General features: G+C 41.2%; 1 protein-coding gene across 1 annotated transcript in view; it reads right to left on the reverse strand.

Annotated features, from left to right (window-relative positions):
- Nucleotides 1–15,752, reverse strand: part of LOC134577122 (sulfotransferase 2B1-like) — a 91,434-nt gene that overhangs the window by 40,736 nt on the left and 34,946 nt on the right. The window contains exon 3 of the mRNA XM_063435782.1: nucleotides 9,972–10,180. Coding sequence (XP_063291852.1) covers nucleotides 9,972–10,180 — 209 coding nt within the window. The remainder of the gene's footprint in view (nucleotides 1–9,971; nucleotides 10,181–15,752) is intronic.

Raw genomic sequence — 15,752 nt, forward strand, 5'->3', positions numbered from 1 at the left:
GGTCCAGTCCAGGAACCTGGGGATAAAAGGATGCTAGCAGGCCTGAGGCGTGCCACTGGTATGCCAAGTGTAAAAATGTAGAACGTATGGAAAGGAGTGTAACAGCGAAACTGTAGCGTAAGAACCAGTGTAAGCTGAGGGACCTGAATGTTGTTCCAAATATTTTGAGACAAGCCCCTGGATTCCCACAAATATGCATTACTTGTGAAAGATGAGGCCTAAGAAGGAACGTAATCGTAGTGAGTAAGATTAATGATACCGGATACTAAAACGGCGGGGACCAGGTAGCCTGTTGGTTTGTTGATGGCGTAGTGAATCTGCGACATGGTGCAGGTCTAAGTAATGATATGTAGAAATGATATATGAATTTAACACATTAATATAATAGTAACATGGAGGGTGAGGCATCTTTAGACCTGGTGTGTTTGAAGTTAGAACCCACTGTGGGAGGTGCGAGGGGATAGTAAAAAGGCCGTTGAGGCTGAATGAGGCCTCAAGAGAAACGTAAAAATTTTAACATTTTTCTACCTGATACCGTGAGATGGGATACTGGAACCACCTCCTGGAGTTTTCTTGAAGAACAGTAATAGTACCTAAAACACGTTCATTATTTAAAAATAAGGAACCAGAGTATAGTGTTTTTAATATACCGTATATACTCGAGTATAAGACGAGTTTTTCAGCACATTTTTTGTGCTGAAAAACCCCCACTCGTCTTATACTCGAGTCAGTTGTCTGTATTATGGCAATTTACATTGCCATAATACAGACATGGACCGCGGGCTGTCAGGAAGCTGTAACTTACCTTCACAGCAGCTCCTGTCAGCTCCCTTCTCTCTTCTCCGGTGCGTGCAGCTCCCAGGTCAGCTCCCTCTGCAACTCTCGCGAGAGCCGCGGGGTCAGAGCGTTGCCACGGGTTACCGTGGCAACGCTCCGCGCGGCCGCGAGAGTTGCAGAGGGAGCTGACCTGGGAGCTGCACGCACCGGAGAAGAGAGAAGGGAGCTGACAGGAGCTGCTGTGAAGGTAAGTTACAGCTTCCTGACAGCCCCCTCCTACAGCCCATCCACTGGACCACCAGGGAGTGAGAGCCCCCCTCCCTGGCCAGTTAACAAGCAGGGAGGGGGGACGAAAAAATAAAAATATTAATAATAAAACAAATAATAATAAGAAAAAAAAATATTAAAATAATAACATAAAAACATAATACAATTAATAATAAAATAAAAAATAGTTCCCTAAAAAAAATAATAACATTAAAAAAAATATTAAAATAATAATTAAATAGTAATTAATAAAATGCTCACACACACACTGCACACACACACACTGCACTCACACATACACACACTGCATTCATACACACACTGCACTGCATTCATTATAAACACACTGCATTCATACACACTGCACTCACACACACTGCACTCACACATACACACTGCACTCATATACACACTGCGCTCATATACACACACTGCACTGCATTCATTATACACACACTGCATACACACTGCACTCATACACACACACACACTGCACTCATACACACACTGCATACACACTGCACTGCATTCATTATATACACACTGCATTCATACACACACTGCATTCATGCACTCACACACACTGCACTGCATTCATTATACACACACTGCACTAATACACACACACTGCACTCCATTCATTATATACACACTGCACTCATACACACTGCACTCATACACACACACTGCATACACACACACTGCATTCATATACACACTGCATTCATTATATACACACACTGTAAATAAATATTCAGTTAATATAATTTTTTTAGGATCTAATTTTATTTAGAAATGTACCAGTAGCTGCTGCATTTCTCACCCTAGTCTTATACTCGAGTCAATAAGTTTTCCCAGTTTTTTGGGGTAAAATTAGGGGCCTCGGCTTATATTCGGGTCGGCTTATACTCGAGTATATACGGTAAATAGAGATTTTAGAAATAAGAGCTAATGAACAAATTGAGTGTGGAGCTGGATAAATTTAAGCGGTTTGATGGGCTTGACTTATTGACATCAAAAAAGCGTAAGGGGGCCAACTGTGTCTTTAAGAGAATGCCCCTGGGGATTTATGCATAATTAAATGTGACTATGGGTGATGAATAGTGACACTGGTTTAAGGAAAACGTAGGGAGAACTGTGTACATATGTTTTATAAAAGGAACAAATTTGAGGAACATACTTAAAATTATACAAATAACTGCATAAAACCTCATGCGTACGGTTAATGAAAGTGCAAGAGGGATATAACAGGACCACATGTGATAGATTAGGAAAAACTGAAAGCTAGTAAAACAGCCGTTCGTACGTGTTTCAGCTAATGAACATATGTAAGAAACAGGCGAATGTAGGAGAGTATAAGCGGTTGGTATTTAATATACTGAGGTACACGAACAGTAGAATTATACGAACGGGTAAGCAATATAGGGAGCCTATCCCCGCGTTTTTAGGCCCAAACGTGGGAAATAGCCGAATGCGTGTGCATGCCGGTCCCATGACCAGAAGTAAGAAAGCCGGATAACGAGTAAGGAATACAGCGGGGCAGCCGGTGGACGAGCCCAAAGGTCGGTGGCAGGAGCTGCTGAAGACAGAGTGTTTGTTCAAGGCAGGACTGGAGGGAACAATGACCGGAAGTGCAGGTAACTATGGAGACAAACAGCTTGCACGACAAAGGTAAGTAGGGGGGGTAGGGTTTATATAGGATCATAACTCCTCCCACAAATCCAGGTCAAATGGCCTTCCAATATATATATATATGTATATATAAAATGTCCTGATGGAAGTTCTAATTTTGAACTGGAATGTCGACCTTTATGGAATAAAAGCATAAAAATTCAGATATACATTTTGAGGTACTGAGCACTAAGTATTTTCTATTATTTAGTTAGAGTGCAATGTCATATATATATATATATATATATATATATATATATATATATATATATATCTGAGACAATCAACCAACCAGTCATCAATATAGGTCTGAAATCATCAATTAGCCAATCCAATGCTCATTGCAGCATCTCTACAATCTGCATGGAGTTGTACAGTATGAGGAGATTATGCCTTTCCTACCCTTCAGATGTTCTCCCCGGCTACTAACCAAGATGTGGCTGCGCTTCTCTCTTCCTCCCGCCCCACCACTTGCCCACTTGATCCTGTCCCATCTCACCTTATCAGATCTCTCTCCACTTGTCACATGCCTTCCTTAATGCACATCTTCAACTGCTGTCTCGCTCTTCTGGCATTGTCCCTGCTGATCTTAAACATGACACTCTAGTGCCTAACCTGAACACAAAAAAAAAAAAATCTCTTGACCCATCCTCCCCCTCTAACTATTGTCCTATATCCCTGCCCCCTTTTTCCTCAAAGCTTCTGGAAAGACTTGTCTTTACCCGTGTGTCTCATTTCCTCAATTCCAACTCTCTCCTTGACCCTCTCCACTCTACTGAGACTGCGCTTATCAAAGTTACTAACGACCTAATCGCAGCTAAATCCAAAGGCCACTACTCCATACTAATTCTTCTTGACCTCTCTGCGGCCTTTGACACTGTTGATCAAGCTCTCCTTCTTCAAACTCTTCAATCACTCTGTCTCTGTGACTCTGTCCTCTCGTGGTTTTCCGTATATCTCTCCCAACGCTCATTCAGTGTCTCCTTTTCTAATGACACCTCCTCCTCTTGTCCTGTCTTGGTTGGAGTCCCCCAAGGCTCTGTCCTTGGTCCCCTTCTATTTTCTCTTTATACTGCCGCTGATGACACCCAGATATATCTCTCCTCCCTGGACCTCTCTCCTGCCGTCCTGCAACGTGTCACTGCTTGCTTTTCTTACATCTCTGACTGGATGTACTCCCGCTTTCTGAAACTCAATCTCTCTAAAACTGAGCTCCTTGTCCTTCTTCCTCCTAATACTGATCCTCCTCTTTCGCTCTCCTTTCAAGTTAGTAGTATCCACATAAGTCCATCCTTGCAAGCACGCTGTCTTGGCGTCATACTTGATTCTGGCCTCACCTTTGAGCCTCACATCCAGTATGTTGCCAAATCCTGTAGATTCCATCTTAAAAACATAGCCCGCATCCGCCCCTTTCTTACGCAAGATGCTACCAAGGAGCTTGTCCATGCTCTAGTAATTTCCTGCATGGATTATTGTAACCCTGTAGCGGTTACCCCGATGAGTAGAGGGGTTCCCACCGCTTGTGGGTGTCCTTCTCCCGAGTGTGAGGGGTATTCACAGCATTCCAGTAGTCATCCCAAGTAGTGAAGCTCTTACTAGAGCTAGTGTGATAGCTGTATAGCCATTTACCCCAATAAGAGACAAGACTCTAGATTGAGGGTGACATAGAACTGAAGGTTTAATGATACAGCTGCTTCTTTTATACAGTTTTTCCCCACAAGGTTACCGCCGAGGTGGACCTTGTGGGGCACAGGACATTAAATTCACAATCCAATAAAAATAGAGTTTTACACTTTAACACTCCCAGATACTGTACACAAACCCTCCCCTCTGTTTGGGAGATAATTGAGTTAATTGCTTTATCAACTCAATTATCTCCAAACGAAATACAAGTTTTTACCCAACGTACAGAAAACACCCCAAAACATATCCCCATAAATATTACATCCCCGGATAGCCCTGATCTGGGTGAACAACATATTCATAAATCACCCACATCAGAGCAGAGGTTCAGGAAATTCCTGGAAGCCTCTTTTGACCGACCTCACGCACATTTTCATGCACAAAATAGTTCCATAGAATTAGGCTATGCAACCGGTCTATTTTCAATGTTAAAAGTTCACTTTGAATGCATGAATGGGTGCTGTGGCAAACCTAGCCACTTCTGGACTATGCTGTACCAAGGTTGTCCGTAGGCTGTAAGGGGGGACTGTATATTTTGTATTACGTGTGTATTATCTATGGCCGTTCGCATGCTGGCCCTAAGCTACCAGCATGCAAACACTTCGTTTGACGAATTGCGGCTATCCGGGCCGTTCGCCAAATGAATACGGGCTCCCCAGGTGGACCACACGCTTAGAGTCGTGTGGCGCTCATTAACCGATTGCAACAATGTTGCAATCGGTAATTAAAGGCTCTCCTAGGTGGCCGTCGTTCGACTACCGACCATGCGGCAGTCGGCCATCTTGGATCCTTTGTCTCTCCAGCGGTGTTCGGTCGTCGAGTGGCTGGTACTAAAAACGGCTACTCAATGATACGAACACCGCTGGACTTCCAGAGCGTTCGGGAGTTCCGCTCTCATCACATTTCGTTCCCCATCGGTGTTCAGTAGTTTTAAACCGAACTCGATGGTTAAATGTATTTCATGCGGCGTTCGGTCAATTCAGCTGGGAGCTGAGCGGTATTCTCCCAAAAGATGCGCTCAGACCCCAGCTATCTACCGAACGTTCGGTCACGTTAATCTACCGAATGAAACTCAAAAAACGTATTTTAATGTAGATTGTCAGTTCTGCTGCACGAGGGGATAATCCACTTAATCGTCCATTTTAGTGGGAGTATCCTTCTCGTGTTTGGAGAATTACACTGCATGATGGGAGAAATCCCCTGAAATGACTGTATGGAAACCCCTTGCATGGGGAACTGTATAAATATGCCAGCTGTGAATAAAGCCAGTCAGTTGACTCCCAAACTGTGTTTCGTTCGGTTATTGGGAGGATTGGGGATATTGCCTTGCTTTCTAACTCTGACTGTGACCTGTGATACCAACGGAAATCGTGGACTATAATACTGCATTCCGTTACAGGTGCCGTTCGTGCACAAAGTCGAACGGTGTTAGACTCCAGTCGAAGTGTCAAAGTCCAGAGAAGGTAGAGTTTCAGCGGTGTTCGTCATGGTGTGTGGCCGATTTGAGTTCCATGAACTCAACGACAAAAACAGAGCTAACCTCATTTGAATGAATAAAATGGCCGCCGCCACGTGGTCGAATGTCGAATGGCGGCCACTTCGACACTTTGGGTGTATCCGAAGTGCCATTTTGAAAGTGTAGATCTGTTCCCACAGTATTTAAAGAGGCAGAAACAGTGCCTTAGAGCCAAACGAGTCACAGAGGCCATAATCACAAGACAAAAGGCTTGCCATTAGTACAAAAAATGTGAATCTGTTACAGACGAATGGTTTAGACAAACAAGAGTTTAAAAGTTTAAAATTCAGGGACAGAGGGTCTGTCACAAACCCTCTCCTGATTGGTCTTCCCAAAAGCCTTACTGCACCGCTGCAGTCCATAATGAACGCTGCCGCCAGACTAATTTTCCTCTTTAGTCGGTTCTCTCACACCTCACCCCTTTGTCAGTCCTTGCATTGGCTTCCTGTATCCTATAGGAGTCAATTCAAGGTACTAATTCACACCTATAAAGCAATTCTAGCCCCTCTTATATCTCCTCACAGATCCATAGTTATGTCCCTTCTTGGTCTCTCCGCTCTGCCCGTGACCACCTCCTGTCTGTTCGCACCCGTACGGCCAACTCACACTTACAGGACTTCTCGCGGGTGGCTCCCTTCTTATGGAATAGCCTGCCTACCGCCATCAGACTCTCCCCTAGTCTTGCATCTTTTAATAAGTGCCTTAAAACCCATCTCGTTAGGAAAGCTTATAGCCTCCCAGAGTAACCTCTACCTTACATACCTGTCTCTTGCTCTCTCTTAAAGGGCAGAACTCTACTCTCTCCTCCAGTTCTGCCTCACTCCAAGCTTATTTGATTGCAAATTCCTGTCCTATTGTGTTTTACACCGCATTTCCTGTAGAATGTAAGCTCATTTGAACAGGGTCCTCTTCAACCTATCGTCCCTGGAAGTTTTTTGTAATTGTCCTATTTATAGTTAAATCTCGCCTCTCATAATATTGTAAAGCGCTAAGGAATCGGTTGGCGCTGTATAAATGGCAATAATAATAATAATAATAATAATAATAATGCTGATTCGTGCAGTATGGAAATTTATAGTGTATGCACACTAGTCTCCCAATACTTTGAAGACCTTGATGCTTCGGGATAGAAGGTGAGGAATACACTTTTGTATTTGTAATGTTATAGTGTTCCTTTACGTATGCTGTACTACTCTATGGTTAAGTTGGTTTAATGAAATACTTTCCTGCATGTAAGTTGTTTTTGCAAGATTAACATTAACCCAATACAGAGACATACAGACAATATAAACGTTCGTTAAGCAACCTGGTAATTAAATGTATCTCATGGAGGTGGAAAAAGAATGATTGTTGGGAAAAAGATGATTAATGGGTAGTGGACAGCCATGAATCTCTGGTAACTGAATAGAAAATGACCCATTACACTCCATTTTCTAATTGTTATTAATTGAACATTACATTTATAATTATCCTTATTTCCTTAACTTAGGTCAGAATCTGCATATAACTTTTAAGTTAAGATACCCAATGCACATTTTGTTGGGCAATAAACAGGGGAATAGTGCTTATGGTGCTTTGAGTGCCCTTTTACAGATGAACCGGGTAAAAAGGATTATATAATAAACAATACACAAGATCCAGTGCACTCTCCTATCTACTAAACAGCAACTTCAATGTTGACAGATTTTATTAGTTTTTAAAAGTTTTTTTTAAAAACACGTAATCTAGGCAAAAAAAAATAATGGGGATTTAGTTACATTATATTATCATACATTGCATAAGCCTGCCACAACGTCAATGTACCCCATATTTTGGCAGCACCCCAGCAGCACCCCATTTAAGCATGTTCAGGTGAGTGCAACCATCCCCCATGTTTCATAATAAGAATTATATGTTTAGCCAAAAATGAACATTACACTGCTATACGTTCATATGCAATATTATATGTTCAACTCTTTGACACCTTTAATTCTCTTCTTCGCCCTGCTGTGGCAACCCCTCAAACTAACCTTACAGCCGATAGCTTTGCACGCTACTTTACCGACAAGATTGAAAAGCAAAGGAAAGAATTCTCCCCACCCTGCCTTTATCATTCTCAACTGCACGTAGATCATGCCTTTCCTACCCTTCAGACTTTCTCCCCGACTACTGAAGAGGTTGCTGCGCTTCTCCTTTCCTCTCACTCCACCACTTGCCCGCTTGATCCTGTCCCATCTCACCTTATCAGATCTATCTTACCTTGTCTTGTGCCTTCCTTAACATACATCTTCAACTGCTCTCTCTCTTCTGGCATTGTTCCTGCTGACCTTAAACATGTCACTGTAGTACCTATCCTGAAAAACACTCTCGACCCGTCCTCCCCTTCTAATTATAGCCCCATATCCCTGCTCCCTTTTTCCTCAAAGCTTCTGGAAAGACTTGTCTTTACCCGAATGTCTCACTCCCTCAATTCCAACTCTCTTCTTAACCCTCTTCAATCTGGCTTCCACCACCTTCAATCTACTGAGACTGCTCTTATTAGTAACTAATGATCTAATCGCAGCTACATCCAAAGGCCACTACTCCATACTAATTCTTCTTCACCTCTCTGCTGCCTTTGACACCGTTGATCATGCTTTCCTTCTTTAAACTCTTCAATAACTTGGTCTATGTGACTCTGTCCTCTTGTGGTTTTCCTCTTATCTCTTCCAATGTTCATTCAGTGTATCCTTTTCTAATGATACCTCCTCCCTTCGTTCGGTCTCGGTTGAAGTACCCTAAGGCTCTGTCCTTGGTCCCCTTCTACTTTCTCTTTATACTGCCTCTCTGGGCAAACTTATTACCTCATTTGGATTCCACTACAACTTGTATGCTGATGACACCCAGATATTTCTCTCCTTCCACCTCTCCCCTGCCGTCCTGTAATGTGTCACTGCTTGCCTTTCTTCCATTTCTGACTGGATGTCCTTCAGCTTCCTGAAACAAAATCTCTCTAAAACGGAGTTCCTTTTTATTCCTCCTCCTAATACTGGTCCTCCTCTTTCAATCTCCCTTCAAGTTATGGGCATCTACATCTGTTCATCCTTGCAAGCGCGCTGTCTTGGTGTCATACTTGATTCTGGCCTCACCTTTGAGCCTCACATCCAGCATGTTACCAAGTCCTGTAGATTCCATCGTAAAAACATAGCACGCATCTGCTCTCTTACGCAAGATGCTGCTAAGGAGCTTGTCAATGCTCTAGTAATTTCCCGCATGGATTATTTGACCCTCTCCTATTTGGTCTTTCCAAAAACGGTATTGCCCTGCTACAGTCTGTAATTAAATGCTGCCACCAGACTGATGTTTCTCTCTAGTTGGTCCTCTCATACCTCACCCCTCTGTCAGTCCTTACATTGGCTTCCTGTATCCTATAGGAGTGAATAATTCAAAGTGCTAACCCATACCTATAAAGCATTGACCAATTCTAGCCCCTCTTATATCTCTTCACAGATTCATAGATATGCCCCTTCTCGGTCTCTCCGCTCTGCCCGTGACCTTCTCCTTTACGCTGCTCGCACGTGTACGGCCAACTCACACTTGTAAGACTTCTCGCAGGCGGCTCCCTTCCTATGGAATAGCCCTCATACCACCATCAGACTCTCCCTTAGTCTTTAATCATTTAAGAGTGGCTTAAAACTCATCTCTTAAGTAAGCTTATGGCCTCCCAGAGTAACCTCTACCTCACATACCTGTCTCTTGTGCTTTCTTAAAGGGCAGCACTCTCCTCTCTCGCTTCACCCCCACCTTATTTGATTGCTATTTCCTGTCCTATTGTGTTTTACACCCCACCTCCTATAGACTGTAAGCTCGTTTGAGCAGGGTCCTCCTCAACTTATCGTTCCTGTAAGTTTTTTTGTAATTGTCCTATTTATAGTTAAAGCCCCCCTTTTATAATATTGTAAAGCACTACAGAATCTGTTGGCGCTCTATACATGGTAATAATTATAATACAAATAATAACTGCAATTATTTAGATTTTACCATACATTATTTGAATTACAAACTCTTCTTATTACAAAAGATATGTGCACTCACATACCTTTGCATTTGTCTTGAAGAAACTTTGTGGAAAAAATTGCACAGGGAGATGAGTTGTGATAAGCCGAGGTGAGGGACGGTTCTCAAGTCTGCTTCGACCAAGGTACTGCTCTATCCAGGGAACACGATCCCAACTATACTCTGTTTTAACACTTGTTGTGTCTCCATTGCTATAAATTAGAGAGAGAATTTCTTGTACCCATGTGGTTCCTGGAATAATAAAGAATGTTTGCACAGCAAGATTTATAAATGTAAAGTGATGAAAAGAGGTTTGACTATTTACATACATAAATAGTCATACATACACACACACACACACACATTATATATATATATATATATATATATATATATATATTATTTATTTATTACCCTTAAATTGTTTGTGCCTCGGTGCTAGGGGTCAAAAACGTTGGGACAACTTTGAAATAATTGAATAAACTTCACGTTTGGAAGAAGACCTGTGAGTGCACCTCTCCATCTTTTACACACACACACACGTGTATATATATATATACAAAATACAGAATCCAGCGCACTCGCTTATTCACTAAACAATGATTTCAATTCTTAGAGATTGTAGTAGTTTTAATTAAAAACACCTCACCTAGGCAAAAAATGATGGGGAAATATATTTGTCTGGTATGCCTATTGCAACACACAGGGATGAGGGAGTCTGACTTTCGGTGAATTGATCAAAACTGGATAAGGACAGGAGTTCACCAAAAACCTGTCTGAGAGAGTGCAATAATGAAAATGACAACCTAGGTTGGTGTGAATGTTCCAGGAGCTGGTCCACCTAAAATGGCTGTTGTGGGATATCACCAATAAAATTATGTTAAAATTGATAATGCCAAAAATAAAAGCAAGTATTTCAGGAAAAAGTGCAGCGGTTGTGTGTGGTATGTACACCTTTAAATCTGCTACAGGCAGAATAGGTCAAGTATACACCAAGTACTATACTTTATAGATAAAAATTTAAACCATATGGAATAGAGAAACAGTATATGGAACTGTTCTCTATGATGTAGTAGAGTTAGGTATCCTGACTGTATAGTGCAATGCAACCATATATGGTGCGTACGTCTTTAAATCTGTTAAAAACAGACTAAATGAAGTATACACCAAAATAATGTACTTTATAAGAAAAGATGTAAACCATATATAATAGGAATACAGTATTTGGAACTGCTTCCTATAGTGCAATAAGATTAGGTATCGCTTTAAAATAGAAACAATTTTTGAAAAAATGGATTTAAAAGATGATTATAAATAACAAGAAGTTTATTGGTAAAAAATGTATATATTGAAATTATTAAAATATTAAAAATAGAAGCCAGGAACGATGTGCAAGAATGTTACCAGCAGAGTAGTAGTCCTTATTTTGAATTTGCCACAGGGACCGGCTAGGATGGATGTGGATACTTTGTGTCACAGGTGAGGTTGCGTGCGTCTCAGACCTCACTCTGAGAGATGAACGCTGTAATATATATATAACCTGATATGGTATATTAGAATATCGGTATATCGGAATCTTAATAACAATATTCTCGTTGAAATGGTTATATAGTGTATCCTTGGTATCAGGAGAGAACAGTGAAATGGAATTATCTTTCGTATTATCCTTAATAAGATTCCGATATGGTTAATGATCAAGAAAATCGTTATAGGAAACATCTCTGAAAATTCTAAGGAAATTAATAGATATGGGAGAGAAAGGAAAAATGGAAAGAGAATGTGGAATGAAGAATAGATAACGGAAAATGTAAAAATGAACTGTGAAGTTAACCATATTAAAACTTGTACTTCCACTATATAACCATTTCAACAAGAATATTGTTACAATGTAAATGTAACATTATGACACTCTGACGGTAACATTGCTACAACACACTGAGCAAAATACATACTATAATACCATGACACAAACTAATTAGTGCATTTATATCATTTATTTAAAGATTCAGACATATATATAATATATTCATATACACATAAAAACATATATTTCTATTTTTCATGTCTAATATAACATATCAGGTTACATCACAACTATGCATCTGTCCATTCCAAACTAGGCATGCACAAATTGGATTTATATTATCTTATTATATTACTCTGCTTTTTAATAATAATAATAATAATAATATATATATATATATATATATATATATATATATATATATATATATATATATATACTTGTATTACTAACTGTATTTTTTTTATTATTTTTATTCATCTCTTTTTCTCCCTTCTCATGTACCTCGCATGGCATTGAACCCAGCTAAGCAACGAAATTTACGATTTTCTGTTTATAAATTATAATACAATTTTTCTGTATAATTCTAATTCTATCTGTCTTCTTTGTATTTTCATTTGTATTTTATTCTCTATACAACATAAGAATTATTGTCCAAATATGTTGTTAGAATGTGCAGTAGTATGTCATCCCGGCATATTTTAACCATAATTTTTATTTATATCTTTTTCCACATAATTTTATACTATATCTTTGTGCAATATATTAATTTTTAGGTATTCCATATTGAAACCACCGAAACCAGATCTATCACTTTTATAACTTATAGTTTTATTGTATAATGACATGTTATATGCAACAATTGTAATCTATTATCAATTAACTGGATACATATTTAAATCATTGCTGAATCACCAAGCTCTATTCTATTTCTGAAGAAGTGGGGCTGACACCCACGAAACGCGTTAGATCGAAGTCAATCAAGCAGGATACGGATGCAGTTTTTGGATCCAGCAGTAGGAACCTTACCTGTACCGAAAACCTCTCACGAGTTGGGGACCGATCGGCTTACTGCGTTCATCTCTCAGAGTGAGGTCTGAGATGCACGCAACCTCACCGACAGCCGACAGCTAGAGAGATCACTGTGACACAAAGAATCCACATCCATCCTAGCCGGTCCCTGTGGCAAATTCAAAGTAAGGACTACTACTCTGCTGGTAACATTCTTGCACATCGTTCCTGGCTTGTATTTTTTATATTTTAATAATTTCAATATATACATGTTTTACCAATAAACTTCTTGTTATTTATAATCATCTTTTAAATCAATTTTTTCAAAAGTGGTTTCTATTTTAAAGCGATACCTAATCTTATTGCACTATAGGAAGCAGTTCCAAATACTGTATTCCTATTATATATGGTTTACATCTTTTCTTATAAAGTACATTATTTTGGTGTATACTTCATTTAGTCTGTTTTTAACAGATTTAAAGACGTACACACCATATATGGTTACACTGCACTATACAGTCAGGATACCTAACTCTACTACATCATAGAGAACAGTTCCATATACTGTTTCTCTATTCCATATGGTTTACATCTTTATCTATAAAGTATAGTACTTGGTGTATACTTGACCTATTCTGCCTGTAGCAGATTTAAAGGTGTACACACCACACACACAACCGCTGCACTTTTTCCTGAAATACTTGCTTTTATTTTTGGCATTATCAATTTTAACATAATTTTATTGGCGATATCACACAACGGCCATTTTAGATGGACCAGCTCCTGGAACATTCACACCAACCTAGGTTGTCATTTTCATTATTAAAAAATGATGGGGGTTTAGTTACATTATATGATCATACATTGCATAAGCCTGCCAACTACGTCAAAGTACCCCATATTTGGCAGGTCCTATCCCAAGTAAGTTGATTAATCTCATAAGAGCAAGCATTAGGCTGTTACTAGGATATATATATATATATTTATTTATTTTTATTTTTTATATACTCTGAGGACCCTTCAGTTTTATTTGGTTTCCTAATTACGAGTCTTCCAAATTTTGTGCAATCAGCAAGTCGTCCAAATTCCGTAATGCTGAATTGCCAAATGACCAGATCACGGATATAAACAAAATGACAAATAAACTAGCCATTTTGTTTGTTTTTTGCGAGTTAGACATGATGAACAAGAAATTTGCCTAATTATGTGGGCTGTATGTGCTTGTTCAATCCAGAAGTGAGATACTCACTAAGGTCTTTGGGAGTAAAAATACGTGCTCTTACTTGGGTGCTAACTGGGCACCAAGGATCCTTTGTAGGCTGGTTTATGGCTTCTGAAGAAACTAATGTGTGAATTTTCCAAATATAAAAATCTTCTTGAAAAGTTTTCTGTCTACAGGAATTGCATTGAAGGCAACCGTGATACCACTTTATGAACTAATGATCCTAAGAGTATGCTACAATTTTATTAAAGACACGGAGGCTCCTATTATGCATAACTCTTTCTTTATTTCCTCAGCAGCAAAGATAGAGGAATATGAATATTGTAAAAAATGAAAGAAAAAACAGTATAGATACACAGGCAACCAATCACATAACAGAGGAAGTGAGTATATAAGGCCTGTGTTTCCCACAATCCCCCTCTTTCTTTGCTGCTTCCTCAGATCAGCTAAGTATTTTATCTTGCTCTACATGTTCTCAGCATTTATTGATTTTATTGAATTTTATTGCTGTTTACACTTTGCTCGTTTGATTGTGTATTTAACGTTTTCTCTCCTGGTGTGCCTAGTGGGTTTCCCATCCCTCTATTACTGTTTTTTCTCCGCGGAGGAGATTTTCCCCTTGCTTCCCCTGCGGTTGTTTTTTCCCTGCTGGGTGCTCGCTCGCACTCTTTCCGTGGGCGGCTGTTTGCCGCGGTCTGTTTGTTCCGACCGCGGCTGCATGTCTCTCGCCCTCTCGGCATACGTGCCGCGGGGATAGGGTGCACGCGCCCCTTCCCCCAGTAGGTCCGGACCGCGAGAGCTATCCGCCGGCCTCCTCGTGCGGCGGCCATTTTGGAGGCGGAGCTTACTCGCGGCCGGTACCACTGCTTTTCTGCGGCTCGCGGTCTGCCTGCTGTCCGCCTCTGCTGTTCCCTGGGTCCCCTGGCACACCTAACAGCATCTTTTCCCTGTTCTCGTGGGTTAATCAACCCTGTTGCTCTACATACCCTTTCCAACGTCATCTGTGAGTAATTGTCCCTACCATTATGCAAGACAAGGATGAAGGGCAAGTAGGCCCTACTGGCACCTTTTCTCAGGATGCTCCAGAGGGTAATATAGCTTCTCAGGAATTCCATGCCCTCTTGGACGCCACTATGGCTTCATCCTTGCAGAAGGCCTTTGCCTCCGCCATGGGAGCGGTGTCCACATCGTTTTCCCAATCTCTGCAGAGTATGCTTTTGCCCTCGTTGGCGGCTCCCTCCCCCCTGGGTGATGGGACCCCCCCGCCGGCCCCCGCCATGCCTGGGCTAAGGGCTAAGGCAAAACACGTCAGCTCCCACTCCCCGATGCAGGCTATGCCTGCCATGATGGACTCGCTTGACGCGGTCACAGACAGCGCGCATCCCACGCGCAAAAGAGCCCCTGGCCGGGCTAAAAAGGCTAGATTATGGAAACGGGCTGGAGCCCTCAATGATGTGTCGGATTCCGACAGGAGTGTGGAGAATGAGTCTGACGCTATGGAGTATGACTCCTATGATGAGGATGGTTCGGACGAGGATTTGCCCCCTACGGGCGTAACCCCCTCGGGTTCCTCTACCGTTACTAAGGGCCTTGTTCAGGACCCCGCTGGGGATAGTAAAGTGTTATTTGACCCTCAGGGTAACCCCCTGTTTGACCCCGACGACCTCCGCCATCCCCGGTCAGCTGAATGGGTTCCCCCAGAACACATAGCCCAATATGTGGCCAGACGCATGCGTACCCCCCTGTCTAAGGAAGGTCGCAATAAGCTGCGGGCGGAGTGCCCCAGG

This window comes from Pelobates fuscus, chromosome 11 (genome assembly GCF_036172605.1).
Source record: "Pelobates fuscus isolate aPelFus1 chromosome 11, aPelFus1.pri, whole genome shotgun sequence".
In the NCBI taxonomy this organism is placed as follows: domain Eukaryota; kingdom Metazoa; phylum Chordata; class Amphibia; order Anura; family Pelobatidae; genus Pelobates; species Pelobates fuscus.